Source organism: Podarcis filfolensis (assembly GCF_964270895.1).
Source record: "Podarcis filfolensis genome assembly, chromosome: 13".
Taxonomy (NCBI): Eukaryota; Metazoa; Chordata; class Lepidosauria; order Squamata; family Lacertidae; genus Podarcis; species Podarcis filfolensis.
In genome coordinates, this window is record NC_139615.1 from 25,444,426 (window position 1) to 25,459,880 (window position 15,455).

Genomic DNA, 15,455 nt, shown 5'->3' on the forward strand with positions numbered 1-15,455 from the left:
CTCTACAGTCATAGTATGCACTGTAACTCTCCAATGGTTTAACTTTAGTCAACACTGGCTATTTAATGAGCAGTGATTCTGATTTGTTTGCAGAGAGCGTAGCTGATGTTGCATCAAAACGTCTGCTATCTCACACAATTCTCGATCACTTCCATTATTGCAAAAACTCTAATCTTTTATGGGCATTTTTTTTTTTGCACAAAACTTCCAAAACAATTATAATGAGCACTCACACTTCATAATGTCGGTGCCCTTTGCGGGATCGCGCACGGGACTACAGTTCCCAGGGAGCTTAGTGGTAAAAGGGGGCTGGCTTGCTCCTCAATGTTATTATTCAGAGGCTTATGCCCAGCCTCAGTAATCAAGTTTCTTGGTGGGAAGTGGGGCCAACCCCATTTATAAATAGGGGGTGGAGCCGACAATAGGCAGGCAATCGGCTCTCGAGATTCACCCTCTCTACCATATCTTTGTTTAATGTTTCTTGTTTGCAGGTTAACTTTTTCTTCCTGTCTAGCAGGCGCTGCTACGGTCTATGGCTGGTTGCTGTTGAAGGACAGGAATAAATTTTCCTGCATTGGCAGGTTTTGTCTTCCCCGTAGCAATTTGTCACAACTTTGGCAGTTATGGCCTTGGGTGGCATCCTATAGTCTTTTCTTCCCTATATGGGGGTGTGTGAAGTGGTGACTCACCCCCCTGCATCAGTGATTCCAGTGTCCCCCTCTTAAAGGGGTTATATAATGGGTGTCACTGGCCATACACTGAAAGGTCATCAGTGAACTACCTTGCATGTGGGGATATGGGCTGGGCTGCCTGCTACACTTACATCTCGCAGAATACCCCCATATCCCATTTACCCTGATGTGCCCCAGTTCTCCCCAGCTGGGGGGTGGGAGGGATACATGCCCAAGGCCTAAGCCAAGGTCTTCCTACATTTGGAAATTTAATAAAGTTGTGGCCTAACTTCAATGCCATATAAAGTTTTCAGAGTCTTTATTCCTTCCTTATTATCCCTGGGGGCTGGGGCTGTCGCCGCCTGGTCACACAATGATGTCCATTCAATAACTGGCTTTGTTTGCTCCCTTTTATTTTCATCCCATTGTCTCCAATGAGAAGGAGACTTCCTTTAAAATCCTCCACTAAATATCAGGAAAGGTGCTTTCATTTTCATCTTTGCAGCAAGAGTCCAGAAGAATATTGGATAAGGTAGACAGGCTCCACCCTTTCCCTCATACTTGGATTGCAACCTAAGAAAGTCAACATTTTCAGAAGAGTTTGCTGCTAATGTTTTGTTTCATCCCACACAAATCATTGTAGAATGTCAAGCCCGCTAATCGTATTTGGTGAAATGCTCCCCACCCCCTTCGCTACTCACAAATAGTAGGAATAACTTCAAGATACCCTTTTTCCTCAACCCTACTTTGATGATCAGAGATGGAATTTTTGCAGGACCTCAAACACAATACTTTCTAAAGAAGTTATTTTACTGCGAGCCATGGTTTGTTGCATAATGGTGTGTTATCGAGTGATGTGTACAGGTGCACATCTTGCTTTATGTTTGAGAATCATTACGTTAGGGCACGCATCCCAAATATTGTTGTGCTGTCATTGTTCTTTTGGAAGATATTGAAGATCCAGAATTCCTCAGATTTTGTATCTGAATGTAAAGTGTGCATGTGTGTTCAACTTTCAGTCAACCCTTAGGTTGGTTTGCTTAATGTGTGCCAGTTGCTGTGGCTTTCAACAGTGAAGGGAGTGCTTGCAGGTTTCAGCCAAGGGAGCTTCATGTATTTTTTAATGAAAAGACAAAACATTTATTTATTTAGACTGAAATCCTATTTTTAAAAAATAAATGGGAATAAGTCATAGACTCCAAGAACTACAGAGTTGGAAAGGACAATGAGAGTCATCCAGTTCAACCCCTTGCAATGTAGGAATCTTTTGCCTGATGTGGGACTTGAACCTGCCAATCCTGAGATTAAGAGTCTCATGCTCTACCAACATAACTATGCACAGGACTCTAAAGTCTGCTGACTCTAATGAGTTCTACTTCTAAGCAGATATGCTTTGTATGGTAAAATTGCAAAGGATTACAGCTGAAGAATGGCTGCATGGAAAACACTCCATTACTGTTTTACAGTGACACTGAAAGTTTAAGCACATTGAACTTAATACATTATAATTTGACTCATCTTAGAGGTGGGAATCGCTTTCTCTGTCAAGAGTGACATTTCTTCAGGGGTAATCTGTCATAGCCCCCCCCATATGTTGGAGCCCCCACTTGTTTTTGGAATCTTCTCCTTCAATATCTGTAATCTCTCCTTGCCATTGAAATGTATTTGGTGTAAGAAGGCAATGCTACTATTTTGTAGTATCACATTTTTCTACCCAGCAATTTTCTCAGGGACACTTTCACTTCCCTGTTTCTCAGGCTATATATGATTGGGTTACACATAGGAACTAAAATGGTATAGAACAAGGAAAGCAACTTATTAATGTCTTCTGTCTCCTTTGACCCAGGACTCAAATATACAACAGTTGCTGAGCCATAAAAGAGAGATACGACAATAAGGTGTGAGGAGCAAGTGGAGAACACTTTCTTCCGACTGTCTGCTGAAGGCATCTTCAGAATAGCAGAAATTATTTTCACATAAGAAGCAAAGATAAGGGAAAAAGGGATGATCAAGAAAACTACGGCAGCTGCAAACACAATTAACTGGTTAACATTGGTGTCACCGCAGGCCAGATCAAGCAGTGGGGGTACATCACAGAATAAGTTATTAATTTCATGAGAGTGACAAAAGGGCAAGGTGAACACTAGATATATTTCTCCTGCATGTATGGGCATGTTGACAACCAATGATCCAATGATGAGTACCAAGCAGAATTGCTTGTTCATGATGAGCTTATAATACAAGGGGTTACATATGGCTACATATCGGTCATAAGCCATGGCAGTCAATAGGAAGCACTCTGTGCCTCCTAGTATATGTAGGAAGTAGATCTGGGAAGCACAGCCAATGAAAGAAATGTTGCTCTTTTCTGTCACTAAATTGGCCGCCATATTCGGCACAGTGACTGATGTATAGCAGATCTCCAAGAAAGACAGGTTCCTCAAGAAGAAATACATAGGAGTGTGAAGGGCAGGGTCGGATATTGTAACATAAATGATTAGTCCATTTCCAATTAGAATGCCTGAATATGTGATCAGGAACACAGAAAAGAGCAAACCTTGGAGATCTGGGAGATTTGAGTATCCAAGGAGAATGAAGTCAGAAAATGCAGTGTGATTATCTCGTGCCATATTTGGATCCCTTTAGTCTGAAGAGATGATAATGACAGAAAAAAGAATCAGTCAACCCAAACAAAATTGTTTTACAGTTCCCCTTATCAAAACCTCAGCTACTACAAAGTCCATATTTATCAATCATTGTGTCATGTAAGCCCAGAAACAAAATTCATGCCCACACTCAAGTATTTGCTGAAGTGCCCAATCTCTGCATCCTGACATAGGTGCATGGTAAAAATGCTTCTTTCTGTAATCCCCAGTTGTTCATTCCATCTTCCCTATTTTTAGCTCTCATCCCCATGCCACGTGAAAATAATTTTGTTCCTGGTGGCTTTCCATTAAGTTTAGGACATTCGGCTGATTGTGTTTTAGTTACCTGCCATGCTTTTGTGGCTGTTGGTATGGTTGTATGTATTTAACTGCTTTACTGTTGATTGTTTTACTGTGTCTTGAATGTTATTAGTTCATCTGAGGATTGTGTTGTTAAGTAGAAAGTTTAGATCTAAAGCATCTGAATAAATAATCCTGTACTAAAAATTCTGACATATCATGCTTTATCTGATTATTTGATCACAAAACTGGGGATTTTTTTATGCTGAGGTCTTGTAAGCTTCATGGGTTGTGCAGATTCAATCTTTCTATGTGCACATTCTGTACATTGGCTTCCACACAATCCCATTTTATCAGTCTTGGGAATCCATATTCTAACACAGAAAAAAGTTCCATTCTCCAGAACAGAACAAAATTTCACATAGACAGAGCTAAGATAAATTGCTCAATTATGAATTTACAAAATGAACATTATTAATATTGCATTCCTCTTTATATAATTAAATATTTCAAATATTTATTTTAATTGGCATTTGACCTAAGAATAGAATATATGCCTTAGATTATTCATTGCTATTTTGTCACTTGCCATCCAAAACAGTGTCTGGAGGTCTGTAGATGCTGTACAGATTTATTCATTTTTCTGTTGTTCCTACTGTCACTCCTACACTACTTTCCAATTTCTTCTTCTCTTGTGCATGAAAGTATTTCCTGCACCCTTAAAAATAAAAGGGGCAACATGCAACAATAAATGTTACAAGACCAGCCTTAGGTCACAATCCAAACTTCAGATGCTTCTTGGTTGGGCTTTACATGATGGCAGGAATTAATGGAGCCACAGCTGCATCTGCAGCCCTGACAAGAGTTGCTGCAGGAGTTGGATCCAAACTGGGCCTGTGTCAGGGGCTGGTCTGAATCAGAAGATGGGGGAACGCAATCACAGGAAGATCAGCTTCTAACAGAAGAGGAGCGGAAATATTCACTTCCACTGCTTATGCTGTCCACCACATTGGTATGGCATTGTTACATATATTTCCTAAGGAAGTATGGTTTCGAAATATCTAAATAACTGAAGTGGCATCCTAGATGGAGGTAGCTAAAAATTCGAAATTAGAGAAAGTGTAAACAGTTGATGCTTGGTCAAATAGATAAAACAATAGCAAAGAAATTGATTTTTATACTGAAACTAGTCAAAGGAAAATCTAAGCTACTGGACTTTCATGTGGTCTGGCATCCAGTTAGGGCTTGTATCTCAATGTGTGAACAACAGTTGAATATGTCAAAAGCTTTCCTTCAACAATGGAATGAACCATGATGTTTCCTTGCTTGCATTGCTATATAAAAGACTCATTTTTCTATCCATATCCAGATCGGTAAAATAGACAAGTGAAGTATAATTACACTAAGTGATTCATTTAGAATGAGGGAACAGCGGTGGGGTGTTTCTTATCCCTGTTTGTATTATTCTGCTGTTCTTTCTACCCCAATCTGTGTATTTTAGAAATAATTTTTATAATAAAATCAAAATAAATAAACCATCATGACAACTAGTTTTTGAATCAACTGCTTCAATCTGCTGAACTGGCATTGTTACAGGTGCTACAAAACACAAATTGTTTTAACTACTTTTAAAAAGGGAATATCATGCTTTTGGCTATGTTCGGTCTTAATTATAGTTCTGGTTTAATTCTGAACTGGATGTTTCTTTCTTTTAATATTTGCTGGAAGACTGTTTTATTAATTTGTTTCTGATTGTGTGGCATATTGGTGTTCTATGGAAGATGCCTTAAGAGAGTCTTTTCACTTAAGGGCAGCATATAAATGTTTTGAATAGATAGATGATAGATAGATAGATGATAGATAGATGATAGATAGATAGAGATAGAGAGATAGAGAGATAGAGAGATAGAGAGATAGAGATAGATGATAGATAGATGATAGATGATAGATAGATAGATAGATAGATAGATAAATGATAGATATTTAGTTCTGTGAGCTCTATGCCCAGAGAAATGTGCATAGGTTTGGAAACTTGAAGAACACAACAGGAGGAATCTACTTGTCTATAAGGTATGTGAAATGGAAAAGAAAAGAAAAAGACTCAGAGTGATTGAAAACACTTCTGAAATCCTGGTGCAAATATACAGTTAAGCAGAACAAAAGTATCATCTTACCTGTGTTGTGAGTAAAGAGTTTCATTTCAACATTTTATTTCCTTGAGGGTCCATAAGAATGCATCATTTTGCTCAAAGAGAAAAGCAACTCATTCTGAATGTACATGTTACAAACCAACCATTTAGATATTTTAAATACATTTGACAGTTATGTTAATCCAAAGGGATAAGTTTGAGAAAGACACTTAAAAATGATATGCAATTATATATTTGTATACATGCACATATGTAGAAATGCAATTGTGGGTGTTATCTAGGGAAATTGTCTCAACTGTGATGGACTTTCATTAGAAAACATCTAATTAAATTTTGGCAATAGGAAGCGGTTTCTTTAGGCAACTTTTCCTGAAAAATCTAACTCTGATGTGAGAAATCTAGGAGCCTTGATATAGGTTACCCAGAAGTAAGGGTACACATTAGTTTGTAATCATGTCAATTTTCAAAGCAAATTAAATAGCCTTAAAAGAAATGTGCTTCACCTATTCAAACACCCTCCCATCAACTTCCCATGGGAATAATTCCAGGAGAAAGAGAGAGGCAGACAATGACCACCTCAGAGCTTCTTCCAGCTAAACTGCCCTCCCTCAACAACACACAGGACCATGTACCATCAACTGTCCAGTGAGAATTATTCCAGGAGGCAAAAGGCCACCCCAGAGATTGCTTCAGTGGAACTTCCTTCTCCCCCCCCCCACAGTCTATTTCTATAAAATGTTGATTTCCTTGAGTCAAAATGAGAGTACCCCTAAACATTTTTTTAATATACAGTGGTATCTCAGGTTACATACTCTTCAGGTTACAGACTCCGCTAACCCAGAAGTAGTGCTTCAGGTTAAGAACTTTGCTTCAGGATAAGAATAGAAATCGTGCTCTGGCGGCGCAGCGGCAGCAGGAGGCCCCATTAGCTAAAGTGGTGCTTCAGTTTAAGAACAGTTTCAGGTTAAGAACAGACCTCCAGAACGAATTAAGTACTTAACCCGCGGTACCACTGTATAGAAAAAAAGCACTGAGTAAATCCATCCATCAATCTCCCCCAAATGTCTCCATGAAGGAGGTATTTGGTGAACCATCACAGGAGGTGAATGATAAAACTGAAAGGGCCCTTTCGGTCCACATCAAACTCTGTTTTATTGCAATTCCTCTTTATCTTTTAATCAGCAACAATTTTATTTCTTATTGTTCTTTGCTGCCTTAGGAACCCTTGGTGGAAAGACAAGCCATTGAGTTGTGTAGCTTACTGAGAAACAATGGGTATGGAAAGGTCACAAATCATATTGCCAGAAGCAGGGAAGTGGTAGAGGCATTGCAAGGGATAGGGGAGTGAAAAACAGTTGCTAAAGTGCCCAACAAGTTTAATTGTTGGCTGTCACTTTTTGGGGGAAGGGAGGGAAGAAGAAGTATAAATTTCAGGTAGGATTGCCATATTTTGAGGAGCAAAAAAGAGGACACATTTGCCGACTTCAACTTTTAACTATGAATCGCTATGACGACTCTACCCATGAAAAAGAGGATGTGGCCTGGAAAAAAGAGGACATATGGCAAGCCTAATCTTCCTCATTATCATTCTGAAAAAAATATACCATTATGGCTTTCTAAAATTTAGGATGCTATTATACCGCCCCAGATGATGAAAAAATTATTTTCTGAAACTGTTTTGGCGACAACAAAATATTTTTAGTACATTCAAAACATTGTATCACATTTTTTTTCTCAGCAATTTCACCAGGGAAGCCTTCACTTCCCTGTTTCTCAGGCTATATATGATTGGGTTAAACATAGGAACTAAAATGGTATACAACAAGGAAAGCGACTTATTAATGTCTTCTGTCTCCTTTGACCTAGGACTCAAATATACAATAGTTGCTGAGCCATAAAAGAGAGATACCACAATGATGTGTGAGGAACAAGTAGAAAACACTTTCTTCCGACTTTCCGCTGAAGGCATCTTCAGAATAGCAGAGATTATTTTGACATAAGAGGCAAGGATAAGGAAAAAGGGCATGATTATCAAAAGCATGGCAGCTACAAACACACTTGTTTTATTAATGTTGGTATCAGCACAGGCCAACTCAAGCAATGGGGGGATATCGCAGAATAAACTGTTGATTTCACGAGAGTCACAAAAGGGCAGAATGAACACTAGATAGGTCTGTCCTACGTGTATTGGCATATTGACAGCCAATGCTCCAGCAATGAGACCTAAACAGAATTGCTTGCTCATGATGAGTTTATAATGTAAAGGGTTACAGATGGCCACATATCGGTCGTAAGCCATGGCAGCCAGAAGCAAGCACTCAGTGCCTCCTAGTAAAAGCAAGAAATAGATCTGGGCAGCACAGCCATAGAATGAAATGCCCTTGTTTTCCACAATGAAATTGACCAGCATCTTTGGAAGGGTGACTGAGGTGTAGCAGATCTCCAGAAAAGACAGGTTCTTCAAGAAGAAATACATAGGGGTGTGAAGGGCAAGGTCAGTTTCAGTAATGCAGATGATTAGTCCATTTCCTATCAGAATTTCTGTATAGATGAATAGGAACACCAGAAAGAGCAAACCTTGGAGATCTGGGAGATCTGAGTATCCAAGGAGAATGAAGTCAGAAAATGCAGTGTGATTTTCTTGTGCCATATTTGGTTTAAAGAGATAATCATGACAGAGAAGACACATTAACCAGTGCAAGCAAAATTTCTATACTTCCCCTACTCACAAATTGTCTTCTTCAAAGCTGCTAGCATAGGGATGCAGAACCTGTGGCTCTTCAGATGTTGTTGTACTCCAGGTCCTATCAGCATGAACCGCTATGAGCAAATGTCAAGGAAGATGGGAACTGGAGTCCAACAGCATCAAGAGTGTGTGTGTGCAGCTTTCCCATTCCTTTGCTAGAGTGTGCAGACTTATTTATTATTTTATGATGTAGGCCTATATAGAAAATCCATGCCCACATCCTAAAATCTGGTGAAGAGGCTCTTCTCCCCATCCTAATGTAAGTGGGTGCTGGATTGTTTTGGAGCCACGAGAAGAACTTTTCTGTAGCTACTCCCTGGTTTTTCAGCTCTTCCTCGCCGCTGCCCTATCTATATTTTTACCTTCTACTACCCAGCTAAGTGAAGAGAATGCAGTTCAGGTTGGCTTTTCATTAAGTTTGGAATTTTATGCTGATTCTGTTTTAGTTATCTGCTTGGCTGTTTATGTTTTGGGGAATTTAACTGATCCGTTTATAATTGTTTTACTGTATGTCTGAATTTTGTTACCCACCTTGATCACCATGGTGGTAAGGGGCTTTTCTGTAGCCCAATAATGTATGTTGGAAACATTATGCTTTTATCTGTTAGTGGTCATACCTAGGGGTTGGCTAGACTGGCCACTGCCAAGGGTGCAGGCCTGGTGTGTGTGCCAAAATCAAAGTATCACAGAACTATAGAATTATCACAGTCAGGAGTGACCTTGGAAGGTCATTTGTTTCAACCTTCTGCTCAGTGCAGGAGGTACAATGTAGAATGCACAATGAAGGATACAAGTGCAGAATCCCTGAGAGATGGTTGTCCAGCCTCTGCTTAAAATGATGACAAAGCTAGGTGAAAATGAAATACATGAGCAAAGACCCAAGAATGCAGTCTGGGAGATGAGGTGCACCAGGACCCACATCCCAGTTCTTAAACCGGAGAGTCTGGAGAAGCAAAGTCCAATCAAGTATTGGAAATGGAGCAGGGAAGGAAATGTTGTTGTAGATACGAGAACAGCTTTGACCCTTTTAGAAATATTCCAGACCCTCTCCCTGAATGTTTAGCTTTAATTTGTAAAATCATGTCTCTGGCCCTTTTACTTTTGGAGATTTAAGGGAAAGCATGTGGACAGGCAATTACTCGTTAAGAAATTAACTTATTCCTCCCTTCAGGTGTACTGGCCAACGCATGCAAAATGTTCAGGTTGCCACTCACAAAGTTGCTGGCCAGACCTGCCTTGCTTCAGCAAGGTGGTGGACTCATGTGGCTTCACATCATATCCCAAGAGCATAAGCACTTACATATATACTTTGTAAAAAGCTATTTTCCTCCCCCCAAAAGTGATCTAGTGAAATTACTTTAAACGTCTTAAACTACATGGATGTTTTGTTCAAAGCTTACTTGTTCCGTCTCTCTTGAGTCTCCAATCTCCACTGACCCGTCTCACCACAAGCATTTCCTGTTACAGACTACCCAGGAAGGATCAAAAGTAGCTCTGCTCAAATTGAAGGGAGCAGAAAGTTAGTCAGAGTCGGGGCTTTCCTACTCTGGAGTGGAAGGGAGGCAAGAGAGCAAACAGAGAATCAATTTATCTTTGTTCTCATTATATTCATGTTTACTTGATCAAATGGGAGGTGCCAATTAGAAGGAGAAGGGAGTATATCTCTGTTGGTTACGTCACCTCTTTCTGTGCTGTGCAATCACCACATCATGCACCAATGTCTACCTAGTCAAAAACTCAATGACATTCCTTCTAGAATGCTAGTTACCATATGATTCACTCACATAGGAACATATGAAGCTGCATCACACCACGTTGGAACATTGGGCCCTTTAGCTCACTACAGCCTACACAGACTACGCAGGGTCTCAGATAGGAGTCTTTCCCCAGCCCTACCTGGAGATGCTGTGGTTTGAACCTAGGAGCTCTTGCCTGCATAGCATGGGCACTGAGAAACAGTCCTTAACTAGCATAGTCTAATATTGCAGACTAGGTTCTACTGTGGGAACATAGCCAATCCTACTCACTCTCTCACACACATGCGCGCGCACACACATGAGGGAGAGGTAGGGGGCATACATGGACATAGTCTCTGCTTCACAAGATGATCCATGCAAATCAACTGAGAAGGAAGATCTATTGCCTGCACTCTACTAATCAAATTATTTTACTACCACCACCACCACCAAATTGGTGGAGTCTTGTGAGACATTTAACAAAATAATGTTTGAGCACCCCAAATGTGCATTACAACCTCTGGACTATAAAATCATAGTAAAGGAAGTGATCCCCAAGTGTTCTTGTTTACAAAGAATTGTGTGGTATGGCACTCTAAGGTCTTACCTGGTCTTCATTCTCACAATCAACCACTGTATCATTAAGAACAGCTCTGTGAACACCTGAAAGTGGTCATAATGTGCCGTGACCTCCTGGGGATTTGTATGGGGGGCAGTGGCAATGGCTGCTGACATGTACCCAGGCATCTCCCCCCCCCCACATACAATGACACTATATACACAGTGATGCGTCCATCCCAAACTGTAATATCCCATCCCCTCATGTAATCAAAGAAAACGACTCTTTCTTTTTTATTATACATATTTATTCACATTGTAATTTAAAATTATTGCAAGCTGCCCTTGTATAGAAACAAAATGGTTGGGCTAGTAACCTGCATGTAAAACAGGTAAGGCTATCCCATGGCCCATATTTGGCCACCAGGAGGTTTTCATGACCCACAGAGACTAAACTCCCCCCCCCCCCATTCTGCATACTTTACAGCAGCCACTAAAGCAGCAGTGGCGTATTTAGGGAAGTGGGACCAGTTCTACTGCACTGTGCGCCAAGCCTAGGGGGCACCACAGACTGTTGTAACTATGTTGAAGTGAAGTGAGCAGAACAGAAGGCGAGATGTGCAAGAGGGGCGGGACCAAATTTTAACTTCACACAGAGTGCCACTGAATTTGAAAGACCAAAGTCCGCCCTTGACAGCAGCAGGTTCAAGCAGTTTTTGCAAAACAAGCCTTGCCGTTTTTAACTTCCACATTGTTTCCGAGAACCCTTGAGTGTCTTGCTGCTATTTGGGGGTGATTTCCCCCAAGATCCTTTGGGTTATTTCCCTCCAAAATCAGTGTGCATGACCCTTAATGGCACTGTTTATTTTCATGTTCAAAGGCCTCCCATTGCCCTTTGTGAACTGCCATTGTTTGTCTTCAGCCACTAACAAAGCTCCATAGTTAGGTGTGGTGCTTCAGCTGTCAAAGAGAGGTGCACTTAAACATGAGATACCAAATGCATCACTGGGGTGTTCTTGGGACAAAGCAAAATATTGTATCCTGCAGGTGGCGCCAACTGAAACGCACTTAGTAGTGAGCAAAGTGCTCTGTGATATAATTGAGGATCAGTGTTAGAGGAAATGAATGCAGAGGGGAAATGAGAGTTATTAAGGATTTGGAAAGGCAATGTAAATGGACTGAGTTGACTTCCACTGAGTGGGCTTCTGGATTTCTCAGGAATGCTCCTTGCTTTTAAGTAAGAGTAGCTGAAACATAAATTATTGTCTTTTTTTCTCACCCCCCCCCCTTTGAGTGCTTGTCTTTTCTATAGCTGCGTGTCCCTGCATGTCCATTTGTGTGTGAGAGAGGGCTCTTGCTTTTCCTGCACTCCCCCCTTGGAAATTGTTCCAATCTTTGACATTCCTCCATTTCAAGAAAGCCCAGGCCCTATGCAGGTGGAAAGGGCAGGCAAGACAGTGATGGCAAAGAGCAACCCCACTAGACACTTACAGCAAGCAATTAATTCCAGCTAGTCATAGGTTTGAGTTTTGTTTGTGTCTGAATGCAATTTCTGTTCTCCTTAATTGATGGAGAATAGTAAAAGGGTGGATTTTTTTGTTACACCACTGCAAACCCCTCAAAAACACTACTTGCTTACCACAAGATTTGTAGGGCTGACTGTGCTAATCAGAACTGTGCTAATGATTGACAGGCCATTCCCTCTTCCAGAGGACCATGGAGATTTCTAGTTCAGTGAGAAGAAATGAAATTTCTAGTAGAAAAGTTCTCTGTGGCTTTCTCACCAAACTGCAGTTCCTGTGATTCTTTATGGAAGTCATGACAGAAATTACTTTTTTATTTTGTCTAGTCATTCATCCACCTCTTCCACTCAGCCTCAATCAGCATAGCTAATGGTCATGGATGGTGGCAGTTATTCGTCATCTGAAGGGTCGTAGTTTCTTAACCAATGTCTAAGGAAATGATAGAAACCATTAAAACAAATATTGCATTTACAATGTTTAACTGTTAGAAGGAACAAAATTGCAAACCACCTCATCAATGTCCATGCTTGATATGCAATATATGTCTTAGCCTGCCTATTATTGTTTTAAGGGCTCCTTTCACTTCCTTATTTCTCAGGGTATAGATAATAGGGTTTAACACTGGGGTCACCACTGGATAGAAAAGGATGATTAATTTATTATTCCTACTTCCCATTTCTGATGAGGAAGAAGTGTTCCCTAAATACATTGCACCATGTTTATAGTTCAAAGCATTATCATCAAGATCTTTTCCCTCATTCAGAAAAACTCTTTTTTCCCCCACAGCAGGTTGCATCTAATTAAAATAAGAAAAAAATGTAAATATATGGTACCCAAATGCATGTTGATAGTGAATAATGACAGTAAATATTGTGCCTGCAGCAGCACTTGGGAGGGGGCTGAAAAATGAAGCAAAGTTAGGTGTTTGAGGGCACTTTACTCCTCTTCAAATTGAAGTCTGATGCCAATAAAGTCAGATCAGGTCTCCCACAAAGTTTCACATCACTTTGCTTTTTTTTGGTTTTCTTTCTGTTTTATTTTGCTCCTTTTAGCTCTTTCCCCCTATGTCCATGGGCTTTGGCAAAGGCAATATTCTGTGTAAGCTCTCCTTACCACTTCTAATGGAAGAATTTCCTTCACTCCAGACACAGACAAGCACAAGAAAGCTAACCTGGTCATGTGAAGCAGCTAATGTTTTAGAAATGTGCAAGCAAGAATACATACCACTTGGTGCTTCCTAATTATTTTAAGCTAAGAAGAACAAGATACAAACCCCTGCTCCCCATTTAGAAAATATGAAAGTAATGTGATTTTTGGAGTTTCAATTGAATCATCATTATTTACATTCTTAGTTGCTTTTTGCCATGACAACTCAAAGGAATTTACAATATTTTAGGCAACCCCCCCCCAATGCATACTGTCACATGCTACCCCAATCTCTGAAAGGCGCAAGATTCCAGGAGTTTGAGGCACTTACCCAGGGTTCGGTTTCATTGGAATGAGGGACAGCGGAGACAGTGGTGGCTGCATGATATATGGTTTACACATATATAAAACCTGAGCCTAAGCAGCCCAAAAGGTCATGCTTCTCCCATATTCACAGCCTTTTGATCAAACAGGAAACAAACATGGCTCTCACTCTCTGGCTTTTGTCTGCTTCTAGTCCAGCTCATACATACTCAACTGCCCTGGTCTTTGTTTTTCCTCACTACCAGCAAGGTACTTTCTAGCACAAAGCCACTTCGTTTGTTATAGTAATGACCATACTTGTGGCCATTAACTCAACAAGAATATTGCCTGGCTGATTCAACCGTGCAATTCTCCATTGGATTTTTAACACTTGCAGGTCCCAGGACCCCAGAAATTAGAAGGGACTCAGGCACCATGCAGGCTAACCCTCCAAGTTCACAACAATACATACATTTAAACTAGCATGTGTCATGTGTCTCATGTCCATAGCTCTCCCAGGAAGACTCACCTGGCTATTTAAATAATCTATGGCATTTTAAATGGGGGATATTTTTTGTTTGATGCTATGGTATATATTTTGTGTTCTTATATTGTAAATTATATTTCTTAGTGCAACCTAAGAAAGTCAACATTTTCAGAAGAGTTTGCTGCTAATGTTTTGTTTCATCCCACACAAATCATTGTAGAATGTCAAGCCCGCTAATCGTATTTGGTGAAATGCTCCCCACCCCCTTCGCTACTCACAAATAGTAGGAATAACTTCAAGATACCCTTTTTCCTCAACCCTACTTTGATGATCAGAGATGGAATTTTTGCAGGACCTCAAACACAATACTTTCTAAAGAAGTTATTTTACTGCGAGCCATGGTTTGTTGCATAATGGTGTGTTATCGAGTGATGTGTACAGGTGCACATCTTGCTTTATGTTTGAGAATCATTACGTTAGGACACGCATCCCAAATATTGTTGTGCTGTCATTGTTCTTTTGGAAGATATTGAAGATCCAGAATTCCTCAGATTTTGTATCTGAATGTAAAGTGTGCATGTGTGTTCAACTTTCAGTCAACCCTTAGGTTGGTTTGCTTAATGTGTGCCAGTTGCTGTGGCTTTCAACAGTGAAGGGAGTGCTTGCAGGTTCCAGCCAAGGGAGCTTCATGTATTTTTTAATGAAAAGACAAAACATTTATTTATTTAGACTGAAATCCTATTTTTAAAAAATAAATGGGAATAAGTCATAGACTCCAAGAACTACAGAGTTGGAAAGGACCATGAGAGTCATCCAGTTCAACCCCTTGCAATGTAGGAATCTTTTGCCTGATGTGGGACTTGAACCTGCCACAATCCTGAGATTAAGAGTCTCATGCTCTACCAACGTAACTATGCACAGGACTCTAAAGTCTGCTGACTCTAATGAGTTCTACTTCTAAGCAGATATGCTTTGTATGGTAAAATTGCAAAGGATTACAGCTGAAGAATGGCTGCATGGAAAACACAACATTACTGTTTTACAGTGACACTGAAAGTTTAAGCACATTGAACTTAATACATTATAATTTGACTCATCTTAGAGGTGGGAATCGCTTTCTCTGTCAAGAGTGACATTTCTTCAGGGGTAATCTGTCATAGCCCCCCCCCCATATGTTGGAGCCCCCACTT

At 40.3% G+C, this 15,455-nt stretch overlaps 2 protein-coding genes across 2 annotated transcripts; both read right to left on the reverse strand.

Moving 5' to 3' along the window:
• Window positions 1-2,371: 2,371 nt before the first annotated feature.
• LOC310746699 (olfactory receptor 10AG1-like) lies at window positions 2,372-3,301 on the reverse strand (the record flags this gene model as incomplete). The annotated part of the gene is made up of 1 exon (XM_083580680.1): window positions 2,372-3,301. One exon carries the CDS (start codon window positions 3,299-3,301, stop codon window positions 2,372-2,374), a length of 930 nt encoding a protein of 309 aa, XP_083436806.1.
• A 4,185-nt stretch (window positions 3,302-7,486) lies between these two features.
• Window positions 7,487-8,416, reverse strand: LOC310746697 (olfactory receptor 10AG1-like; the record flags this gene model as incomplete). Its single annotated transcript, XM_083580678.1, has 1 exon — window positions 7,487-8,416. The coding sequence occupies one exon, from the start codon at window positions 8,414-8,416 to the stop codon at window positions 7,487-7,489; it is 930 nt and encodes a 309-aa protein (XP_083436804.1).
• Window positions 8,417-15,455: the final 7,039 nt, after the last annotated feature.